Source organism: Gossypium hirsutum, chromosome A11 (genome assembly GCF_007990345.1).
Source record: "Gossypium hirsutum isolate 1008001.06 chromosome A11, Gossypium_hirsutum_v2.1, whole genome shotgun sequence".
In the NCBI taxonomy this organism is placed as follows: Eukaryota; Viridiplantae; Streptophyta; class Magnoliopsida; order Malvales; family Malvaceae; genus Gossypium; species Gossypium hirsutum.
This window is the reverse complement of record NC_053434.1, coordinates 1147834-1169347: the sequence shown is the minus strand read 5'-3', so window position 1 is coordinate 1169347 and position 21514 is coordinate 1147834. Positions and strand designations below refer to the sequence as shown.

Below are 21514 nucleotides of genomic sequence, written 5' to 3'. Positions count from 1 at the left end.
GTTTGAATTGAAATTTTCGATATTAATTAGAAAAAAGAATAACTCAGTTGACGGGCTATTCAAATAAAGTATTAAAATATTGGAATTTGATTACTTTAAAGTTATGGTTTGATTCGATAATAATCCAGTTAAATTAGAGTTTTTTTTAAAACCGAACTTATTTTTCATGAAGTTATGGTACTATTAATGAGATTAGTTTTGATATAATAACTATTTCTAGTTATAACTCTTTTTAGTGCTTAAACAAGAGGGAAAATGTGTTTAAATGTACTTAAGGTGACGTCCTCTTAGTTGCTATAATAGCAACGGTACCAATTGATCAAATGTTAAATTGGCAATATCAATGAGATTGATATTATATAGATACAAAGTTTTTCTTATTACTAGATTATGACACACTTATGATATGAGTGAAAAAATGTAATAAATATATTGATTAAAAGTCTATTAAGATTTAAAATTCATTGTGTCCTTGGAAGCAATATTGTTGGCGGAAGCAATTATAAACCTTAAAAATTAATCGTAAAATAAACATAAAGATTACAATTGTCCTAAGTTCAAATTTAATTTATGTAAAATACAAATAGACAAAAATAACTTGTAATAATATAACTTATTTTATATAAAAAATTTATTTTAATAAATTTTTAATTAAGTTAATGAGTCGTAATAACACCAACTCAACTAGTAGTTTAAATAGAGTAAAAAGGTAAAAGTACACAGAGTCCCTTATATTGGGAGTTAAATTGTATTTGCTCCTTCTACTAAAAAGGAGTAATTTAGTCCATATATATTATATCAAAGAGCAAATTGGTCATTTTGTTTAAAATTTAATCTATTTGTATTGTTAAAAACTGGCATGACTGATAGAATAACCAGATAATAACGTTTGACGTGTTACATGTACATCATGCTGGCATACAATGAATAATTTATACTTTAATCTATTGTATATAGATTAATTTACTTATTTTTTTAGTAAAATGACTAAAATACAATGTCAATTCTAAAATAGTGGCCATCAAGGTACTTTTACAATAGCAAAGATGTTATATTATGTAAAACGGCGCCGTCACGTGCGGATAGTAACATTTACAAAGCCGTCGCATTAACGCGGACGGCTTTATTTATTTATTGACCTGTTTTTCTCTGGTTGTTGGGATAATATACCGACGAATCTCTGTAATTGGCGTACCAAAGAAAAAGAACAAGCAATTGCACCTCTTTATACTCAGTATCATAGAGCTTCCTTCTCAATTCTCATCGGTCCTGTAAGTTATGGAGTAATCATCCACTATTTGCTTTTCTTTTTCTTTTCTTTTTTTGTTACAATTTTTACCGATGTATTTCTCTGCTTTAACATCTTTCGTATTGAAATCAGTTAGGGCTTTCCATTCATTACTTCAATCGTTTTACATGATCTTCCCTGAAAAATTTCTGTTTGTGTTAGTGTAATTTCAGTTTTATCTTGTCTAGATAATATAATTTATGTTCTTTTTCTTGTTGAAGTTGACGAAGAAAAAATTAGGTTTTTATTTTTTGAAAATTTTGTTAAGGCAAGTAGAAAAAACTTAGTCCGAATGAAAAAATAACAATAAAAACAAAAACAATTTGCCTGTATAATTGTTTAGTTAGGACTTAGAACCCTAGTTTCAGGGGCGAATTTAAGGGGGCAGGCGCAAAATGGAAAAATTGCTATGCAGCCCTTTATATTATAAATTAATATACGGTCAAATTGAAAAATCTGTTAAGTTCCTTCAAAACCAAGATATAATCCTCCAAGGCTCCCCAAATACATGGAAGCTTGGAAAAGAAATTGAAATTACCCATGTTGGACACTCACATCCAAGTCCGACTAACATAGCTTCCAAAAATTTCACAAGTTCTGTGAAAAGCATTAAATCTTGAATGCAATGATCTTTCTTTCACCTTTGCATGTTTCTAAAGCCTAAGTGATTTGTTTGTTTTGTCTTCTTTTAATGAGTTCCTTTTGAAAAATTTTGATATTTAAAAATAATTATCTGCATTTTCTTCAACAATTAAATATAGAGTAATCGACTTGTTATTGTCTTTTCTTCATCCAGCGAGTTTCCCTGTAGGCTGTTAGATGTTAACTTGCATACAGCTTTACTTACCTGTGAGGTCTAAGGGTGAGGGCTCAGGCCTTTTCAGTTTTTATAACTATTTCTAACTCGATGCGTGTATATTTGTTGCAATTTGTCATGTAGGTTTCTGTCTGTTTTTGTATATAACTTGAAATTAATGAATAGTATGGTATTTTATTCATGTTTACTTTTTATTCTACCGCAAAAGGAATTGTAAATTCTATTGTTGTTTATGTGACGTTTTGTCCTCTTAGAATTTGCAGGATTTTGATGCTTTGAATTTCTGGAAGTGTTTTATGCGTGTGCCTACCACGTTCTAATACCATTTGCATTCTATGGTAAATTCACTATCCTAAGCTTTGATATGTAAGGTTTTTTTGGTATATGTTAAAGTTGAAATGCATCTCAGAATCCTACCTGCTAAATAGTTTGCCACTATTGTGCCGATTCTTGTCATAGTTTCCCATGTTCCTTGGCTTGGATTTTACTGTTCAAGAAACACGATACAAAAGGATCTTTGTTTCTTAATCTCAAGGGACCTTGTGCTACATTGGGTATCTCACATTCATCGATTGCCATATTTTGATTTTTCTCGAGCATCAAGATGAAAAACAGCTCTCCACACTTCCCAATAGATTGTCATCATATAAATTAATCTAGTTCTTTTTTATTTTCTTGTTTTCTGTTTCCCTCCTTTTTCTTTGTTATTGATGTTGGTTCTGTTTTTGTGCCCAAAATGTGTTTGTCTTGTCACGAATCAAGATTTTTTGAACTTGTTGGGGTGACCATTATTTTTTTAGTCTGTTCTGAATTGGATGATGTTCCAATAAGATTGGTTCGCTATTAGAACATTTTTATGATTATGAATTAGATGTAATGGCTGACTTGCAGGATCCTAGGAGTTTCGCTGATGAAAGGAGTGAGAGCAGACTATATGTCGGAAACCTTGATCTAAGAATAACTGAGTGAGCATAAATTATTTTAAGCTGGAGCTTTTACTGCAAAATACCTGTAGGAACTAAAATTATGCTGTTCTTTTCCAGAGCTGCTCTGATTAAGATGTTTTCTCCATATGGAAAGATTATATCTGAAGATTTCTTATGGCACACTCGTGGCCCCAAACGCGGAGAACCACGAGGGTTTGCCTTTATCCAATACAGCACAAAAGAGGTAAGTTTTCTGTTTATTCTTTCTCTTTGTTCTTTTTTTGGGCAAGTCTTGATTTCCACGTTTAAAGTGAGTATGCAGGAAGCTAAATTGGCCAAGGAGAAGATGCATGGGAGATTAGCTTGTGGTCGACCATTAATGGTTCGTCTAGCTAGTGAGAAATACTTGGAGGAAGCAGCAGCACAGAATTCTTCCAAAGCCGGATGCAATACAATTAAAAGCGGCACCACTAGTACCATCTCGGGACAAGTGAGTCGCAGTGCCAAAATAGCTGCGACTAAGAACAAATTGAAAGCCTTGGATGAAGAGAGGGATGGCGCGAAGAAGCCTAAAGCCAGCTAACAAAGCAAGTTTTTAAGATCCAGAAGACATTACTGATGCCTTTTTAAGATTTTATTTGGATTTATGATCCTGTCTGAATCAAACCAAATGCGGATTTCACTACTAAAGACTGCGAGGGAAACAAAAATCCGAATTGTCCCGAACACGATGTCTAGATGTTTATTGATATGATCAGAATTTAATGATCAGTGTTAATGGGACCGACTTGAATTGATCCAGTCGGACTGTGACCTTTAAGCTCTTTATTTCGGATTTAATCTTTACCAAAAAGGCAAAAACTGGTTTCTAACGGGACAAATTTTATATTTGTATGTAGTTAGATGTAGTATTTATATCTAGGTTACTACTAGATCACTAAATTTTTAGAAATACAAGAATTCTAAACTTATGAAGAATCATACTTTAATTTTTTATTAAATTAATTTTAGTTCTATAATTTATATCGTACTTAAAACTCATAAATCATAATTGCAGCTACAATCATATAGCTAGACTCTTGAAACAATATCTATCCCTGCCGGCCAATAGCATGCAGACAAATTGCAACGTCATCGTCCTGCAAGCGAGCTGACATATAAACAAACACTAATACAACCTCAATGACTGAAAAATGGTCTCTGGAGTCTCAAATCATCAGCCATTAATGATGTCTTTCATCTTATCCTCATCCCTTATACCCTTCCCAACTTCCCTCCGCCTTTCACCTCTCTCTTCCCGCCATAACCTCATGCCCGCCTCAACAAGCAGCCCGTTTTATCACCAAAACACAACCTCGTTATGCAAACCATCTTTAATATCAAAGACCCGAAATTTAAAGGTCCATTCACAGCTTTAGATGCCCAATCATTTCTCCTGAAGACCGTTGGGGCACTTGGGCTTCTCTCTTCGCCATCGGTGCTTTTGGTCTATGGTAATACTAATACCCCTTACCACTCTGGGTCTTCTTTTTTCATTAATGGAGGGTTCTTTTTTCCTAGCGTGTCACTGAAAATGAGTAACTGTATAATTTTATGGGATATTTATCAAGGTCCGAGAAAACAAAGATTGGAAGCATGGTGAGTGCGGCATTGGTGAGCACATTGGTGGGGCTGGCAGCAAGCAATCTGGGCATAATCCCCTTTGAAGCACCGGCTTATTCGGTTTACATGCGGTTTTTGCTTCCATTGGCTGTTCCTTTACTCTTGTTTAGAGCAGATTTGCGGCGTGTATTGCGCTCAACTGGCACATTGTTACTTGCTTTCTTGCTTGGATCAGGCCAGTAATTTATATACCTTAATTAGTGAGTATGCCATTGTTTAAGTACGGAAATTGATAAAAGGTTAAATTAAAATTTGGGGTTTGACAATTATTCTTATATTGGGGTTTGAAACAGCCAATTATTTTGATATTGAGGTTTAAACTTTTTTATGCAAATTAATCCCGAACTTGAAAAAAAAATGTATTACCTAATATGAAAAATAATTATTAAGTTCAAATCTCAAAAAGTAATTTAGCACATTAATAAACAAGTTTGAGCTTTAGCTTGCTAATATTGAGGCTCGGCTTAGTAGTAATCCTTGTTTATGCTTTTGGATGACAGTTTCAACTATAATTGGGACTCTAGTGGCATTTTTAATGGTGCCTATGCGATCTCTCGGTTCAGATAATTGGAAAATAGCTTCTGCACTCATGGGTAGTTATATTGGTGAATGTAAGTTTCCTCGGTCTTCAGTTATGATGTTCCGGTTTCTCATTTTGCTTGAAGTATTCGTTATCGACATATATTCGATTCAAAGTAAAGTTTAATAATCGAGCACTTTCTGTTTGATCACTGTAGCTGTTAACTACATTGCAATTTCAGAGGCACTCGGTGTTTCTTCGTCTGTTTTGGCTGCCGGAGTCGCTGCGGACAATGTCATTTGTGCTATATACTTCATGGTATTGTTTGCATTAGCTGCGAAAGTAGCTCCCGAGTCTTCAACCTCGACCGATGGTAAATAGCCCGACTCGTATAGATTCAATTTTTATATTGCTCATATTTAAGAACCTTCCGATGTTTTGGGCAGATGTCGAAACAAATTCAGATTCTAAAATGGAGAGCAAAATCCCCGTTCTCCAATCTGCTACAGCTCTTGCTGTATCGTTTTCGATATGTAAGGTGGCCTCACATGTTACGAATTTATACAACATTGAAGGAGGCATCCTTCCTGGAGTAACAGCTATTGTTGTAATACTAGCAACTTTATTCCCTAAACAATTTGGTGAGCTTGCACCAGCTGGTGATGCACTTGCTCTGGTTCTCATGCAGGTTCGGGTTTACGTGTTTGACACGGCATGTGTCCAACACAAGTATATTCAATTCCTTTCCGAGATTTTCATATATACGGGGCGTCGGAATTAGTTCTACATCATGTTTGTTCATGGCAGGTATTTTTTGGCGTGGTGGGTGCTAGTGGGAGCGTACGGAATGTTATCGAAACAGCACCAGGTATTTTCTTGTTTGCCATGATTCAAGTGGCTGTACATCTTGCGGTGATGCTCGGGCTCGGAAAGCTACTCGGTTTTGACTTGAAGCTATTGCTTTTGGCATCGAATGCCAACATTGGCGGCCCAACGACTGCGTGTGGGATGGCCACAGCTAAAGGATGGGGATCTTTGGTTGTCCCAGGGATTCTAGCAGGCATTTTTGGAATAGCCATTGCAACTTTTTTAGGCATTGGCTTTGGAACAATGGTTCTTAGGAACTTATAATGTATTTTCTAGGGGGATCCAAACATAATGGTAGAATTGGTAAACCCTATATTTTTTACATGAACATGTCATTTTGTTGCAACATCGTCAAAGGAAATTTTAAGCTACAATTTGATTATAGATCAATGGGTCTTTTTTCATTATCTTTTTATAGGCCTTGGAAAACCTGCATATTGTAAATTGGCCTTGGGTAAAAGTACCATAAAAGTTCCTATAGTAAAAGTTAAATTGCATCTTGTCCCTTTTATTAAAAAAAGGAAAAAAAAATTAGCCCTTGTAGATTAGATTAGAGAGCAAATTTGACCTTTTTATTAAAAATTTCATATATTTTTACTGTTAAAAACTAATATAGCTGACAGAATAACTAGACAGTTATATGTGATGTGCCACATGTACTTCATTCTGATGTATAGGGATCAATTTTTAACAATATATATGAATAGAATTTTTACTAGAAAGACCAATTTGCTCTCTGATCTAACAGGGACTAATTTGACTGTTTTTTAAGTAGAAATGACAAAATATAATCTGACTCCCGGTACAAACACATCCTAATTTTACCAAAAAAATCGCTAATGCTAAAGACGGCCATGGAGGCTTTCAAATCGAAGAGGCAATTATACCGCATACAGAAGGGGTAGTGGGGATTGGGCAATGCCAAGGCTCACAAGCAGCACAGACCTTATTCTTGTTCCAAGTCATTCGATTGCACCTTCTTTTCGTACTTCACATAGACTAAAAAATTATTGGAAGTAAGTAACATTATTAAATTTTATTGTTACATCTTAAATATAAAAATAAGTATATAAAGAGTTATAAAAAAAATTAATGAAAATTTATAATTGACTAATTTATATATATATAATTAAAAAAATATATTCAAGTTTATGAATTTACCGATAATCAAACTCGTTCTTCAATTTCATAAAATTATGAAGACAAGTTAAAAGTAAAAACTTTTTTTTTTAGTTTTAAAATGATAAAACTCAAATCCTCAATTGATTCTCCTTCTTGTCGAGTTAAAAAGTGGTATTTTTCGAGTAATATAGAGAGCATTGAAAGATAAAATTCGAGTTTAATCAAAGAAATATAATTCAATTAATAAAAAATTTTAATTATCTACTGATTCCACTAATTGTGTATCAAATATTATTCTTTAAGTAATTCTACTTGTAAACTTAAAAAATATTATAGGATATTATAGGTGAATGAGTCAAATTTACCACTAAAAAAAGCAAATTTAGAATCCATTTTTCTACTTAGGCATGGTTTTGATCAAAATTTTTTAAATCTAAACCATTTACAAATATATTAAATATATAGTTTATATGTTAAAGTATAATAATAATTTTATTTTAAACTTATTGCCCCAAACCCAAACATGCATATCCGAGTCCAACCCAAGCAATAAGTTAATCCAAAGGAATTCGGATTCTAAAACAGAGAGCAAAATCCCCGCACTTTGGTCTGCTATGGCTCTTGCCATATCATTTTCGATATGGAAAGCGGACTTGTACGCTACGAATTTATAAAACATTGAAGGGGGCATCCTTCCTGGAGTAATAGCTATTGTTGCAATAGTAGCAACCTTATTCCCTACACAATTTGGTGAACTTGCATCTGCTGGTAATGCACTTGCTCTGGTTCTCATGCACGTTCGGGTTTATGTGTTTGACACAAGTATATTCAATTCTTTTCGGATATTTTCATATATACAGGGCATCGGAATTAGTTGTATATCATGCGTTGTTGTTCGGCGTGGTGGGTGCCAATGGGAGCGTGCAGAATGTTATCAAAATGGCACCTAGTATTTTCTTGTTGGCCGTGATTCAGGTGTCTGTACAGCTTGCACTGATGCTCAGACTCGGAAAGCCACTCATTATGATTTGAAGTTGCTGCTTTTGGCTCGAATGCCAACATCGGCAGCCCGACGACTGGTGTGGGATTGCCACAGCCAAAGGATTAAATTCAGTAAATACTAATTTTTTTTTAATTTTAAAATGATAAAATTCAATTGATTCTTCTTGGCAGTGTTGAAAAGTGGTATTTTCCAAGTAATATACAGAGCATTGCTTGAAAAATAAAATTCGATTTTTAATCAAATTATTTTAATAAATTTAATTTTGATTAGATAAAATAAGTTAATAAATAAATTTCAGTTTTAATAATATAAAATTTCCTAATTATCTATTAATTTAATTTGATTAAATGAAGAATTAATTAAATTATGTGAAAAATATATAACATTTTAAATCGTTTGGAAAAATAGCATCATCATAATGTCTTTTTTACGAAATTGTGAGTCCCATTTAGAATGTTGCATCCTATTTTTTAATTGTTATTTATTAGATAAAAATATTGAAACGTGAAACAATAGTTTCCTTTAAACGCAAAGAAAGAAAGATGCTTATGGCTTCAAAATTAAGGAAACCATTATTTTTGTAACACCGAGGCTTATGTGTTTACTTTATGCTTTGTATTATTTATTTTTTCCCCAAAAAAAAGTAAATAAATAAAGCATAATAGATTTTTTTTGGGGGGGTGGATTCATAATGGGCAATAAGTCAAATTTACCACTCAAAATAAATAAATGATTGGTTTTCTTTTATATATTTAATATAAGCATGTTTTTCTATTTAGACTTTTTATCTTTTATTTAAATTTAAAAAATAAATATATATAATTTGAAGTCAAATAATCACTAATTCGATTAAAAATTTATTTTATAAAATAACAATGATTAATATGATAATATATTTATCTTTTTATATAAAAATATCACCATAATAATATTTGAACTATTTTCAGACTTTTTACTTAACCATTTCAATCGGAGTCTCTTTAATTCGTATATATTTAAATTTTTTCTTTTATATTTTCACTCCCGTAAGTATTTCATAATCTAATATATACGAATTAAAACCATAATAAGCTACCATATTATTTTTGGCCGAAAAACTCCCACAATATTATTATTTTTTTAATATTAAATAAATATTTGATGGAGTAACAAGATATATTATATTTTTAAAATAAAAATTTAAATTCAATTTTGGAGAAAGAAGAATAGCAAACTTTAAAAAAATTATTTTCATAAACAGTAAAATAAAATAAAAGATAGAATAGTGATAAATAAAATTATCATTTTCAATTTTTTTGGCAACGTTGGTTAGGGCTGTAAGCTAAAGTTAAAGTTAAAAAAGGTGGTTATACCTAAGCACCTTCTAACTTAGCTTGTCTAATCATTTAATATTTTATTTTCAATTATAAGTGGCAAGAAACCTTTTTACGAAACTTTATTACAATTATTTTTACGAAAGTTGGATGTAATTTTTTAATTATACGAAATCAATATATAAATTATATTTTAAAAATCAAACTTGTAGAACACCTAAATTCTTGTATAAATCTTAAATCAAAATGTAAAAATCAAATTTCACCTCGCGAATTTTGCTTCTATTTGTTATGAATTATGAATGATAATTTTTAAAAAATATATATTAAATTATGGTGTATATATATAATGCAGGTAGAAAAAAATTATGTAATAAATATATTTATTAAAAATTCATATAAAATTAAATAAATTTTTATTTTATTTATTTAAGTAATAAAATTAAAATTTTAAATTACATCGCGTCATAAAGTTCAAATATTATTATAATTAAATTTTTAATTATTTAAATGAAAATATATTCATAATAATATAAATTTATTTTATATATAAAAGAGTATTTTAGTAATGAAAGTATCTTATCCCTTGAAGTATTGCATATATTAGTGTTATAATTTTAATAATTTAATATTATATTATATTTAGAATAGTATTCTAGTAATATATCCATACTTCAATATTATATAAAATTACGATGATAAATAATTCACTAATTTTTTTTTAATTCTACGTTAAATGGAAGCAGTTATGGGTGCAAACGATGTTCATAAAAGCAAATTATTTCTTTTATAATAATAATAACTGAAATAAATAAATGATTAATCAAGAGCAAAGTCAAAAAGGGAACTGAAATTAAATTATAATTTTTATGATAGTTAAAATATAATTTCATCATTTTAATAGTTTATGTATTTATAATTTTTAGACGATTAAATCAATTTTTTATTATTTTTAAAGGAGTAAAAATGTAATTTTATCTTTACTAATTTAAAATTTTAAAAATTTTAAATGACCTAAATAAAAAAAATTCATTTTAAGGGCCCTTGCAAGTCTCTAACTACGCCCCTATAATTAATATTTAATTCATTACCCGGTATATAAGTTTCATAATAAAATGACATAATATCATTACTGTAAAAAATAAAAATAAAAATTGAAAGACTTGAAAATAAATACTGCACAGAACATAACCCCACATTGCAGGGTCAAGTTTTAAATGTGTACCGAGGAAAAAATGAAATTTGAGGAGATTTGTAAACAATGTTTAAAACATATGATTAATTAAATTAAATGACTGATAATTACATTAGTAGCCCATGATAATAACCAATATCCTAAAATTCAAATGAAAAGAAAATTGCAAAATCTTTAATTTTAGAAATAATATAAATATGTAATATAATTAAGACTTCCATTTAATCTTTGGGATGTGAAAAATGGCCTTATAATCTCAAAATAAAAAATTATTGTATTCGTTAAATAATATAACTAACCCCTATATATATATATATTTAAAAACATAGCTATTTGATATATTTATTCAGTTTAAATCAATTGACAAAGATAAAGTTAGTCAAAAGCTTTGGTTTTTTTTGTTCTAAGTACATATATGATGAAATTAAGTTAAATAATTAGGTGGTTCTATGTTCTTTATAGTAGTTGTTTTATGCTTTATGATAATTTTAAAAATTAAAGCCAATGAAGCACTAACTTATAACAAAAAAAAAGTAAATTTAATTAATTTTGAATAAAAATGTTATGTTTTTTCAATTATACATAATCAATTAAAAAATAAAAATAGATTTATGTTTTCAATTATACATAATTAATTAAAAAAGTAATTTTTTTTTGCTTGCGTTATATGACCAAGATGGCCTATACATAATTCAAAAAAATATATATTTATCTATAAATTAAATAATAAATAAAATAACTAAAATATAATAAAAATATTTAAAATTTATATATAAACTAATTAACTTTTTCTAAAATTTTTTAAATAATTCTTATTAAGTCCCAATGTCTAAATTATGCCTATTGATTTTTTATACTATATAAAATACCTCTATTAACTCCTATGACTCCCTTAGGAGTTGATTTTAGATTTTATGTTTTTTTGTGTTTATTTATGTTTAAAAAATATAAATTATATTTATTATTTTAAATAAAATTATTTATATTTTTTTACATAAATAATATATCATTTTATTATTAACAGATGATGCATGAGACATATACATTATCAGTATATCAAATATTTTTTAATAAATAAATGTCAACCCACAGAATAATACATTATGATTATTATAATATAATTTGTCAGTGAAAATAAATACAATATGATGATGGGTTTAATTTATTTATTATTTAAAATTTTAATATGGTACAAGAGACATGTCATTATTTTAAACTTTTGCAATTTTTTTGCTTTAAGAGTATACCAAATGATAATATATTTGTAATTAATTTGAGAGTATTATAAGTGCCCAATGGAGAGATGAACTAATCATGACCAATGTAGGTGAAGCAAACAACGACAAAAGCAAATCCAAAATCTTAAATAAAAAAATAAAATAAAAATTTATTTTGCCAATGATAATCTTTAGGATACTTTGGTAATTCCAATGAAAGCAATATCATTTATCAATTTGTACATAAAAAAGAAATAGTGAGAGTCACCTTTCAAATTTCATTGAACCCATTTATTTTCTTTTCTTATATATATATATATATATTTTTTCTTATATTTTTAAGGAAACAAATATAATGGAAAAAAATTGGAATAAGCAAATAATTAAAATTTTTCAGTAAAAAAACCCATTCCACAAAAATGAAAATAAAAAAAAATCTATCTTCATAAATAGCGAGACAAGAGAAGTGGCAAATGGCTTTAAAAATTGTTGAAAACTATTTATTTGAAAAACGGAAAGTTATTATTCTCTTTTACTATTGCTTGTTTCCATCATTCCTTTTTTATTATGATATTAGATAGGTGTATTTATTATGTGTATCAAACAAGGTTATAAAACATTATTATTATTTACTATAAATTTTGATTATATTAATTTTTTTGACTTAATGCTTAGAATTATTCATAATCCCTCTCAACCTATAAATAGAAAGATAATATAATTTAACGTACTCAAACCCACGTCCTCCTGTATTGACAGCAATACACATGCCAATTGAGTTAAAACTCAATCAACTAAAATATTATTATTTTTAAACATTATTTATACGTGAATGCAATATATAATCTTATAAAACACAATATATGATAATTATTTTGTACAATAGTGATAATTTCTTTTATTTCATAAGTGAGATTAAGTGATCACATATTTTTAAATAATAATTTAAAATTATATTTTTTGAAAAAAAAACGTATCTGTATTGTTTGAGCAACTTAAATAAAAAATTAATAACAGATGTTACAAAATTTTACTAAGAAAGTTTTGATTAATTTAATTTTATGCTTTAATTACTCCAACATATATATGTAAATATTTTAAAAAATTAATATTTAATGTCTTGAAAAGTAAAAATAATAGAATGTTTCAAATTACAAAAAAGGAAAAAAGTTAAATAAGAATCTTTATTGGTTAAAGTATCATAGAGGTTCATATACTAAATGTCGAATTACATTTTCTCCTCTCTACCAAAAAATAGACAAATTAATCTATATATTTCAAAATAAATAGTAAATTCGTCATTTTGATTAAAAAATTTATCCCTTTATACTATTCAAAATTTATTGGTTGACAGAATGATCAAACGTGACACATGACATATTGAAGTACAGGAATTAATTTTTAATAATAAAAATAGATCACACTTTTAACATTTAACACAATAATTAATTTAAATGAAATAGAAACCTCTACGGTACTTGTTGCTATAATACCAAATGATAACCATAATTAAAAAACCAATTTGAAATTTTTAATAAAAAAAAGTTGGAAACCAGAATTACTTTGTTAAGAAAGTATTATGTGGTTTACAAGGAAGCTCCAATTAGATTCCAACACGTAACATTCAAACAACTAGAATTAATTTAACTAAGCATAAAAAATGCGAAAAATAATAATTATAAAAATCCAGAAAATAAAATCCATGAATTGTTGGTAATTATATAATGAGAGAGCAAACTACAAATCATGCCATATCCACAAGTCAGCATTATCCCGAACACTTCATTCCACACACAAAAATGTAAAAAAAAAACATTAATGAGACGCAGAAATTTCTTCCAATCCAAACACTCCTTTTTATTATTTGGGTTTGGTGGGATATTTTTTTTCTCTTGCTTTTTCATATTCTTTTTCTTCTAAGGAAAACGTTAAAAATATAATAACAATTAATAATAATATCATAATTTTATTATTAGAGAGAGAAATGAGGGAAAGCCAAGTTTAACGCCAAGCAGATGCGACGGTGAGTGTTCGGCCCAGCCAACCGAAGCTAACACCTCCGTTTTCTTCTTTAACGGTGAAGCCTGGGTTGACTCGGTTGCCTGAGTTGAGTTTGGCGCGCATCGTTTCGGCAACGGTTTGGCTCAGTGGCTTTAACTCGAACCCCGCCATGCTCATCCGGGCCCGCCACTTCCCGAAAACCTCGCATCTTTCAACGCGGTCCCTACCTTCACAAGCAACTGAGTTGGCGATTTTGCGTAACAGCCCTTCCTCTAGCTTCGCTCGCTCCGGGTTATCCCTCAACACGGTCGACTCAACCGAGTCGAATAAAGCTCCGTAATATCCGCATGCTTCTCCCACCCTTAACGCGAACGGCGCCGTATTCGTGTTCATTTCTTGTTCCACTAATGTCACCACGCGCGGTGCTAATCCTTTCACGCGGCGCAAGAGCTCGTCTCTTGGATTCTCGACGGAGACGCTCTCGTCCGGCATCCTGTAAAGCTTGAACGCGAAATTAACGGCCAATGGTTCGTCTTGTTCGATAACCAGTGAGTCGCGACTCAGATCGCTGAGTTTGAGTCCGGATATCACATTAAATTTCAAACTCACTCCGTAACTTTCTGCAAATTGACTCAACCTATCGCCAACCGTCTTCAACCTTTCATCTCCACCGTTATCAGCAATGGCAGTGATCTTTACCGTTGCAGGCTTCCCATTCCCACGCTCAGAAAGCGCGTGGAGAAGATTCATGTACTGCCCCCCTGACCCGAAATCAAAATCAACAACATGAAACTTATTACAGCTTGGTTTGTCTAAAGTGGCATCGAGGATAGCCTGATTAGCAGCCAAGAACCCGAGTTTAAAACAAGGAGACAGATCATAAAGCAACTGAGTTGAAGCAGCGTGTTCTTTGCTGAACAACTCAGCCACCGGTGGTGGGTTTTCAACCGAGTTAACCCTAGATTTAAGAGCTGATAGCATGCACTCCATCAACCTCTGTTCTGAGCTACCTTTTGAGTTAGCAGCTTGAGCTAATCGGGTCAGGATCTCGTTAACGACGTCGTTTTTTCCCTCGGAAATAGCAGCTGCGGCATCCAATATTGTCTGCTTTGAACAAGGTGAAGCTGGAGAAGCCGTCGATGACGTGGACGAGCACGATGAAGTGGTTGATGTAGGTGATGGGGCAATCGGGTTGTTAGGGCTGCCGGTTGAACCGATCAAGTTTTGTATCGTTTCAGACCACTCACTGTTGGTATTGGTAATAACAGAAACAGCGTCTCCTTCGTCGTTATCGTCGTCCAACAGCTGTTTCTCCAGATCTTGAAGTTGATTCATCATTTTCTTTTCCGGGTCGTGCGGCTGAACAACCCGCGTCGAAACCGGGTTCATGTACGGACCACCTGATAACCCAGTGTTCACGGCCTGGATTGTAGCCCCAGTGTTGATACCGAGAGGAACCTGTTGCGGCCTCAGTTGCTGTAAAAGCGGCAAACCATAACGCTGCGACATGCAAGAAGAAGGAGACGAGAAATTACTCATAACATCAGGCGACAAGTTGGACGGTAAATCGATTGGAGATAACGGAGAAATCGGAGAAGTATGCTGGTAAGTTCTGGGCTTAACCGAACGGAGAAAAAGACGACCGGGATTATTGTTTAGTGCTTGTTGCGTTTGAAAATCCGCTAGTGTTCGCTTCCCGATGAAACCAGGCGTTGCTCGGTTCACGATCTGAGACGTTGTGTCCATGAACATTCCGGGAACCTGTGTCCGGTACGGTGCAGTCGTTTGGTTGTTGTTGATGGTACCAGTGTTACCCACCGATCTGCCGGCTAACCCACCGTAAAAATCTGGGCCACCCCCAGAGAATCCCGACGCCATTTCACCTCCCACTCTCTCTTCAGGTAAACAGTTTAAAAAGAAAAAAAAAGAAGCAGAGGGTTCAAAGAATCAAACTTCCTAAGAAACGCATGACAAAAGCGAAAGAGAGAGTTTCGCTAATGGCGAATAAATGATTATCTGAATATAACGGAGAAAAGGTTAATGAAGAGAGAGAGAGAGAGAGAGAGTTTCCAAAATCCATCTGGTTTTTTGTTTAGTGGTTTTCGGTTTTCTATTTAAATTAATATGAACAGACTTGATCAAATACAAGCATTAGATCATGGCCGTTAATTTCTTCGTGATTTGGCAGCGTGCGGTGATTAAATATTATTTTTTCAAAATTAAAACCATAAGACCAACTCTTCTTTTACATTGGATATAGGTTCTTTTGCCAGCAGTTTGAAACAAGCACCACTTGTCTTACCCGAGCGTTGACCACACGTAAATGAGAACGCAATTAAAAAACAAAGGAAAGTGGTTTCCACGCGATGAGCAAAGTGATCGTCGGACTTGAATTTCAAATTGTGTGAAATTCAAATAGGGGGAAAGGGTGTTTGGTTGGGAATTTGATCACCTGACAGGACAGTTACCAACTGTTTAAAAAGGTGAGCGACAATAACCCAAGAAATGCAATCCAGAACAACAACGAAAGCGATATATGGGCTACGTGGAGCAATGAGGTTGAGCTTTGATGGTACTCATGGTAACCGCCCCGTGAATTTGCAAACTTCTCGTGGCTTGTTTAGCTGATTCGAAATTCCAGTACCTCGGTTTGTCCTAACCTTAACCGATGATTCCCGGTTGATTCTCTTACATTCTTACCGACACGTGTTTGTTTCGGGCAGAGAATTTCAAAATCCATTAAAAAGTTTTGCCTACGTTGGCCAAGCCCCGACTTTAAAATATTCTTTTTCCACACCTAAAAAATTATATAATTTTATAATTTAAATATTTTATGCATTAAAACCAAAAACAGAATTTATTAAAGCTTCAGCTAAGAAACAGCTATTCTACTCGTTTTCTATATGATAATTTTGAATACATAATATTTATTCATTCGTTAAAATAACACAAGTATGGTTTGAATACGAAAGTCATTATGGTTTTTATTATCATTATTTTTTTCTTTAAATTAAAGTAAAGTTGGTAAACGGCTGTAATTTAACCGAATTTGACAAGTTTTTTGGTGTGAAAATGACCGTTTTCGCACTAGAACAAGTAATTTGGATTTTACTTGGCCACCGGTCAGTGAACCAAAATTGGACCGATCAAAATAGTAGTCAAACACTAGAATTTCATATGTGAACAAAAATTCCCTTAAAATCGATTTAATTGATATCTTCAATTTTTCCCATTTTTCATTAATTGATTGTTTTTATTAAGTCGAAAATTATTGAAATTTATAATTGAATTCATTATTTTAGTCTGACTTAATATTCTTTTTGCTTCTATAATAATGTCATGGTTTACGCTCTTTCTAACCGAGTTGAATTTGAGGGATAGATAGGAGTTTTGATCCAGCAATATTATTTTAAAATTTAAGAGTAGAACACCTATAAATTAATACATAATAAAATTACATTTTATTCCTTAAAATTAAAAAAAATAATAATAATAAATTTATATTTTGATCTATAAAAAATTTATAATTAAAGTTCAGCCCTTATTCAAAAAAATTCTAAATTCGTAACTATTTTCAGTCAAACTTTTTTTACCTTTGACCTTAATTTTTAAAATATTTTATTAATTAAATTTTATAAAAATATTTAAAACTACTTCATTGAAAGTTTGATGACATATTTTTTTTATCTATAATAATTTTTTAACAAACAAAAAATTAAAGTAGAATAAAATTAACCACTAAAAATCAAAACGTGACGAATTTAGTGGAATGAAAAGAATAAAAATTTTAATTTATATTAAAATTTTAACTTATTATTATTAAGATTTGCATGATGATAATATTAAATCTTTACAATACGTACATTTCATATTTGAAATACTGTAATTTTAGATTCTATATAACATTTTAATACATGATTTTTAATGCCATATAAAATCAATAAGTTGGAGTGTTCATGTGTATTTTACTATATTTATAGAAGCATTTTATTTTGATTAATTTTTATATTCCATATTTTAATTTTGTTTTAAAGTATTACATGTAAGAATAGGAAGGTCAACCCCAAGATTCTTCAATATATTATTTCATATACTGGAGTTTTTAAAGTTTACACACATTACTACATGATCTTAATTAATATTTTAAAAATAATAAGATATATATCAAATAATAATTTATAATTAAATATCTTTAAAGTATATTATATTACATGACACTTGAGTTGCGGGAGGCAGTTGGCAACCCCAAATATAATAAAACGGATATGAAAAATATCAAAATAAATTAAAAGAATTATATCAGAAGGATATTAAATATTTATATTTAACCCTCCATCTATTTTCTTAAAATTTACAATTTAACCACTCATTCCATTTGTAATTTCTTTTAAATTTTCTTTCAACATAAAAGTTTAATCTATTAAATTCTTCAAATATCTAAAATTATTGAAAAATATAAATATTTTTTGTTTATAACCTTTTTCCCAAGTGAGTTAGTGTCTAGTACTTCACTTGACACGTGATACCAATTTAATTAATGACTTTAATCCTTTAATTCATGTAATATGATAATTTCTTGTAATGGAATTATCGAAATGTAAGATTGTTACTGAGTATATTCATATTATCTTATTTGATTCATTAGATTGAAAGTTAGTATTTTTATTTGGTTGAAAAAATATAAAATTACTTAAAAATCAAATTTAATAAAATTATCCGTATTATCAATTTGATTTAGAGAAAAGGTATAAAAATATAATTATAAAAGTTTTAGAAAAAAATTATTTGTATAAATTATAATTATTTGCTAAATTTATCGTTGTGCAAGAGAAAAAAACTATTATAAATATTGTTAATTGTTATGTTAGAGATAATTTAAACAAAATAATATTTATTCGAAAAATAAATAAAATTTATTATTCAGTTGGAATAAGTAAAACAAGGCTAAATTGCAGCTTTCCGCCATTGTAGGATTTTAGCCCTTTAATATAATATATATCTTATATATTTAATATTTGAGATGATATGTAGCATCAACGTGTCATTAAAAATATTTAATACCAAATATAAAATCTATATATTTTTAAAATGGTTGCGTATAGAGAAATAATAATTTTTAACATTTGGAACTCTTATAAGTTCTCAATTTTTTTAGTTACAATTCATTGAATATTTATGATTTATATTATTATAAATAAATTATTTTAATTATTAAAAATTTATTATTTGTAAATTATATTATATTTATAAAAATAACTTTATACTATTCCGTGCAATAAAGACGGCAAAAGAAAGAAAATTTTGACAATTTGCAAAAGGTTGCGTGTTAGGCAAAATCTTAAGGAAAAAATTGGTTACGAAAAAGTAAAAGTAAAACTACTTTCCGTTTATTTAACTATATGTTTTTTCTTTTAATCAAACTGAATCAAAACATCCCACGTCGACACGTGTCAAATGGTATCACATCTGCCACTTATCAGCTTCCTAACTCATATAACATCTACGCCATTCATTTTTTCGGTTTTCTTTTTTTCCGTTTATCCGCGTTTTAATTTTATTATAATTTTTAAAAATAAAATTTATTTATTTGAATATTACAACACTTTATCCCAAAGTTTCTTGGAGGTAATGTGATTCACCATCATCAAGTATTTTGCTTAATAACATTATAATCATATATATGTATAAATTATAATATAGACGTTTTTGTAATTTATATGAGTGAGATAAACAAAATATCAATTCGTTTTTACATGTATGTTGTTATTAATTTGAGCTTTTTAATTTATTTTTTAAATTATTATCTCAACCGAATAAGAAAAAAATCTTTAAATTCAAGAGTATGGATTAAATTCAAATAATTTAAAAAAAAAGTAATTATCAACCTATTTAAATCAAACGTAAGTCTAAAGGTAAGATTAACAAAGAGTTTAGAATCACAATTCTATCATATTAAGGACATTTGCCTCAACGTTTCATATGTAATGATAAATTATCATTTATGCACTCCTACACAATAAATAACATCAAGATAAGTATATTTATCTTCATAGGTATCTTTACTATTACTATCATTACTTTGCTAAATACATATATTCAAATTGTGTTTTTCTTTCCCCCTATTAATTTAAACATCATAAAGCATCTCAAAACACAAAATTTAAGTCCTCTCCACTCTTTTTTAACCTTTTTTTTTTGAAAGTTCACCAAGTATAAAACAATCAAAGTATAAGTACAAATACATGTTTGATTAACTACTTGGTGTTGAATCAAATTATTACATTACAAGTAAATTAATAACAAGAACAAATAATCAAACTATTAGAACACAAACGAATAACTAAATCAATCTAACTAATTAACTAAATTAAAACCCACAAATAATAATATTTCATGATAAAAATTGAACACCCGCAAATTTTAATTTAACATAATAACTTTAATACTTAAAACTCAAGTCTCCATCTTTTTAAACATTTTGATTCTATCAATTTTTTCAATATTCAATTGATGAAATATTTCAAAGAAAAAAGTATTTATAATCAAATTTAATAAAAAAATAATTCTTCCGGGCACTTCTTTCTTTGGTTAGTTAATTACTTAATTTAATTTGAAAAAAGGAAAACCTTACTATATAAGATTAAAAGGGGGGCAGCAACGTCATTTAATTAAATAACTATTGTTGTGGGGCCCCGTTTGGTTTTAAGCGGTATTCTTTTCACCGGGGATAGCCGGTTAACACAAGGAATCGAATTGCCGCCGACTATTCGGTTTTGGACACGCTAAACCCACACGCCATCCATGACACACGAAATCCACGCTCCCATAAACCCCGAAAATAATGTGGGAGATTACGTAATTTAAAGACGGGTTTTTAATTTAATGTTTTTTTTGGACGAAAAATTAATGTTTTAATACTTGAAAAAAATAAAATGCGTTTGTATAAAAAGCGGTCCACATTTAGTGAGAAACACAGGAATTCAATGAAAAAGATTGGTCCCATGCATGCCTAGGAATTATAGACGCGAAAATCCCAAAAAGCTGAGGAAATAAAAAATTCGTAATATAATAATTTTAGTTATAAATTTTATTTCACATATTGTCTTATAAAAAGTGTTATTAGTTAATAAACACTGTTTTTTAATAATAAAAAAATACTGCTAATACTATTAAAATTTAAAATAGTAGCCTAAATTTCAGAGAAGCAAATAATAAAATATTATTCATTTTTATACTAAAGGTATTATATTCAATGAAAAAAAGGTATTATATTCTGTAATCTTTGACGGATTCACGTAATTATGAGATATAAGTTATTCTAATATTCTTTAAATTAGATGATTATTTAATACTTTAATAATTCACATTTTTTGAATTTCATAAGAAATTTCATGTATTTTTAATTGGTATTTAAAAAATTTAAACATATACGACTTTTTAATCTTATTTGCAAAATTAAAAAAAATCATTAATACCAAAAAGTAATTACTTTAAATTAATTACATTAATCAAGTTATGTGAATAAGGGTAAAATACTTAAAAATAACAATAAAAGTCGAAATATTTGGTTTTTATAAAAGGAA

General features: G+C 29.6%; 2 protein-coding genes and 1 non-coding gene across 5 annotated transcripts; 2 read left to right on the top strand and 1 right to left on the bottom strand.

Moving 5' to 3' along the window:
- The first annotated feature begins 1121 nt into the window (after positions 1–1121).
- On the top strand, positions 1122–3851 carry LOC107904602 (probable RNA-binding protein 18). 3 transcript variants are annotated; one of them, XM_041080465.1, is made up of 5 exons: positions 1122–1271; positions 2360–2443; positions 2997–3070; positions 3149–3275; positions 3354–3851. In XM_041080465.1, exons 2-5 carry the CDS (start codon positions 2441–2443, stop codon positions 3612–3614), a joined length of 465 nt encoding a protein of 154 aa, XP_040936399.1. In that variant the 5' UTR covers positions 1122–1271; positions 2360–2440; the 3' UTR covers positions 3615–3851. The 3 variants fall into 3 exon arrangements, with proteins under 3 accessions (XP_040936399.1, XP_040936400.1, XP_040936398.1); XM_041080466.1 differs by having other exon boundaries at positions 1124–1271; positions 2369–2443; positions 2997–3041; XM_041080464.1 differs by having other exon boundaries at positions 1124–1271; positions 2369–2443.
- A 259-nt stretch (positions 3852–4110) lies between these two features.
- On the top strand, positions 4111–6464 carry LOC107904601 (uncharacterized membrane protein YjcL). The gene is made up of 6 exons (XR_005904699.1): positions 4111–4524; positions 4642–4868; positions 5194–5304; positions 5431–5586; positions 5660–5901; positions 6021–6464. It is a non-coding gene; the product is annotated as an uncharacterized membrane protein YjcL (transcript).
- A 7160-nt stretch (positions 6465–13624) lies between these two features.
- LOC107904600 (scarecrow-like protein 8) lies at positions 13625–16141 on the bottom strand. The gene has a single exon (XM_016831024.2). It carries the CDS (start codon positions 15807–15809, stop codon positions 13932–13934), a length of 1878 nt encoding a protein of 625 aa, XP_016686513.2. The 5' UTR covers positions 15810–16141; the 3' UTR covers positions 13625–13931.
- Positions 16142–21514: the final 5373 nt, after the last annotated feature.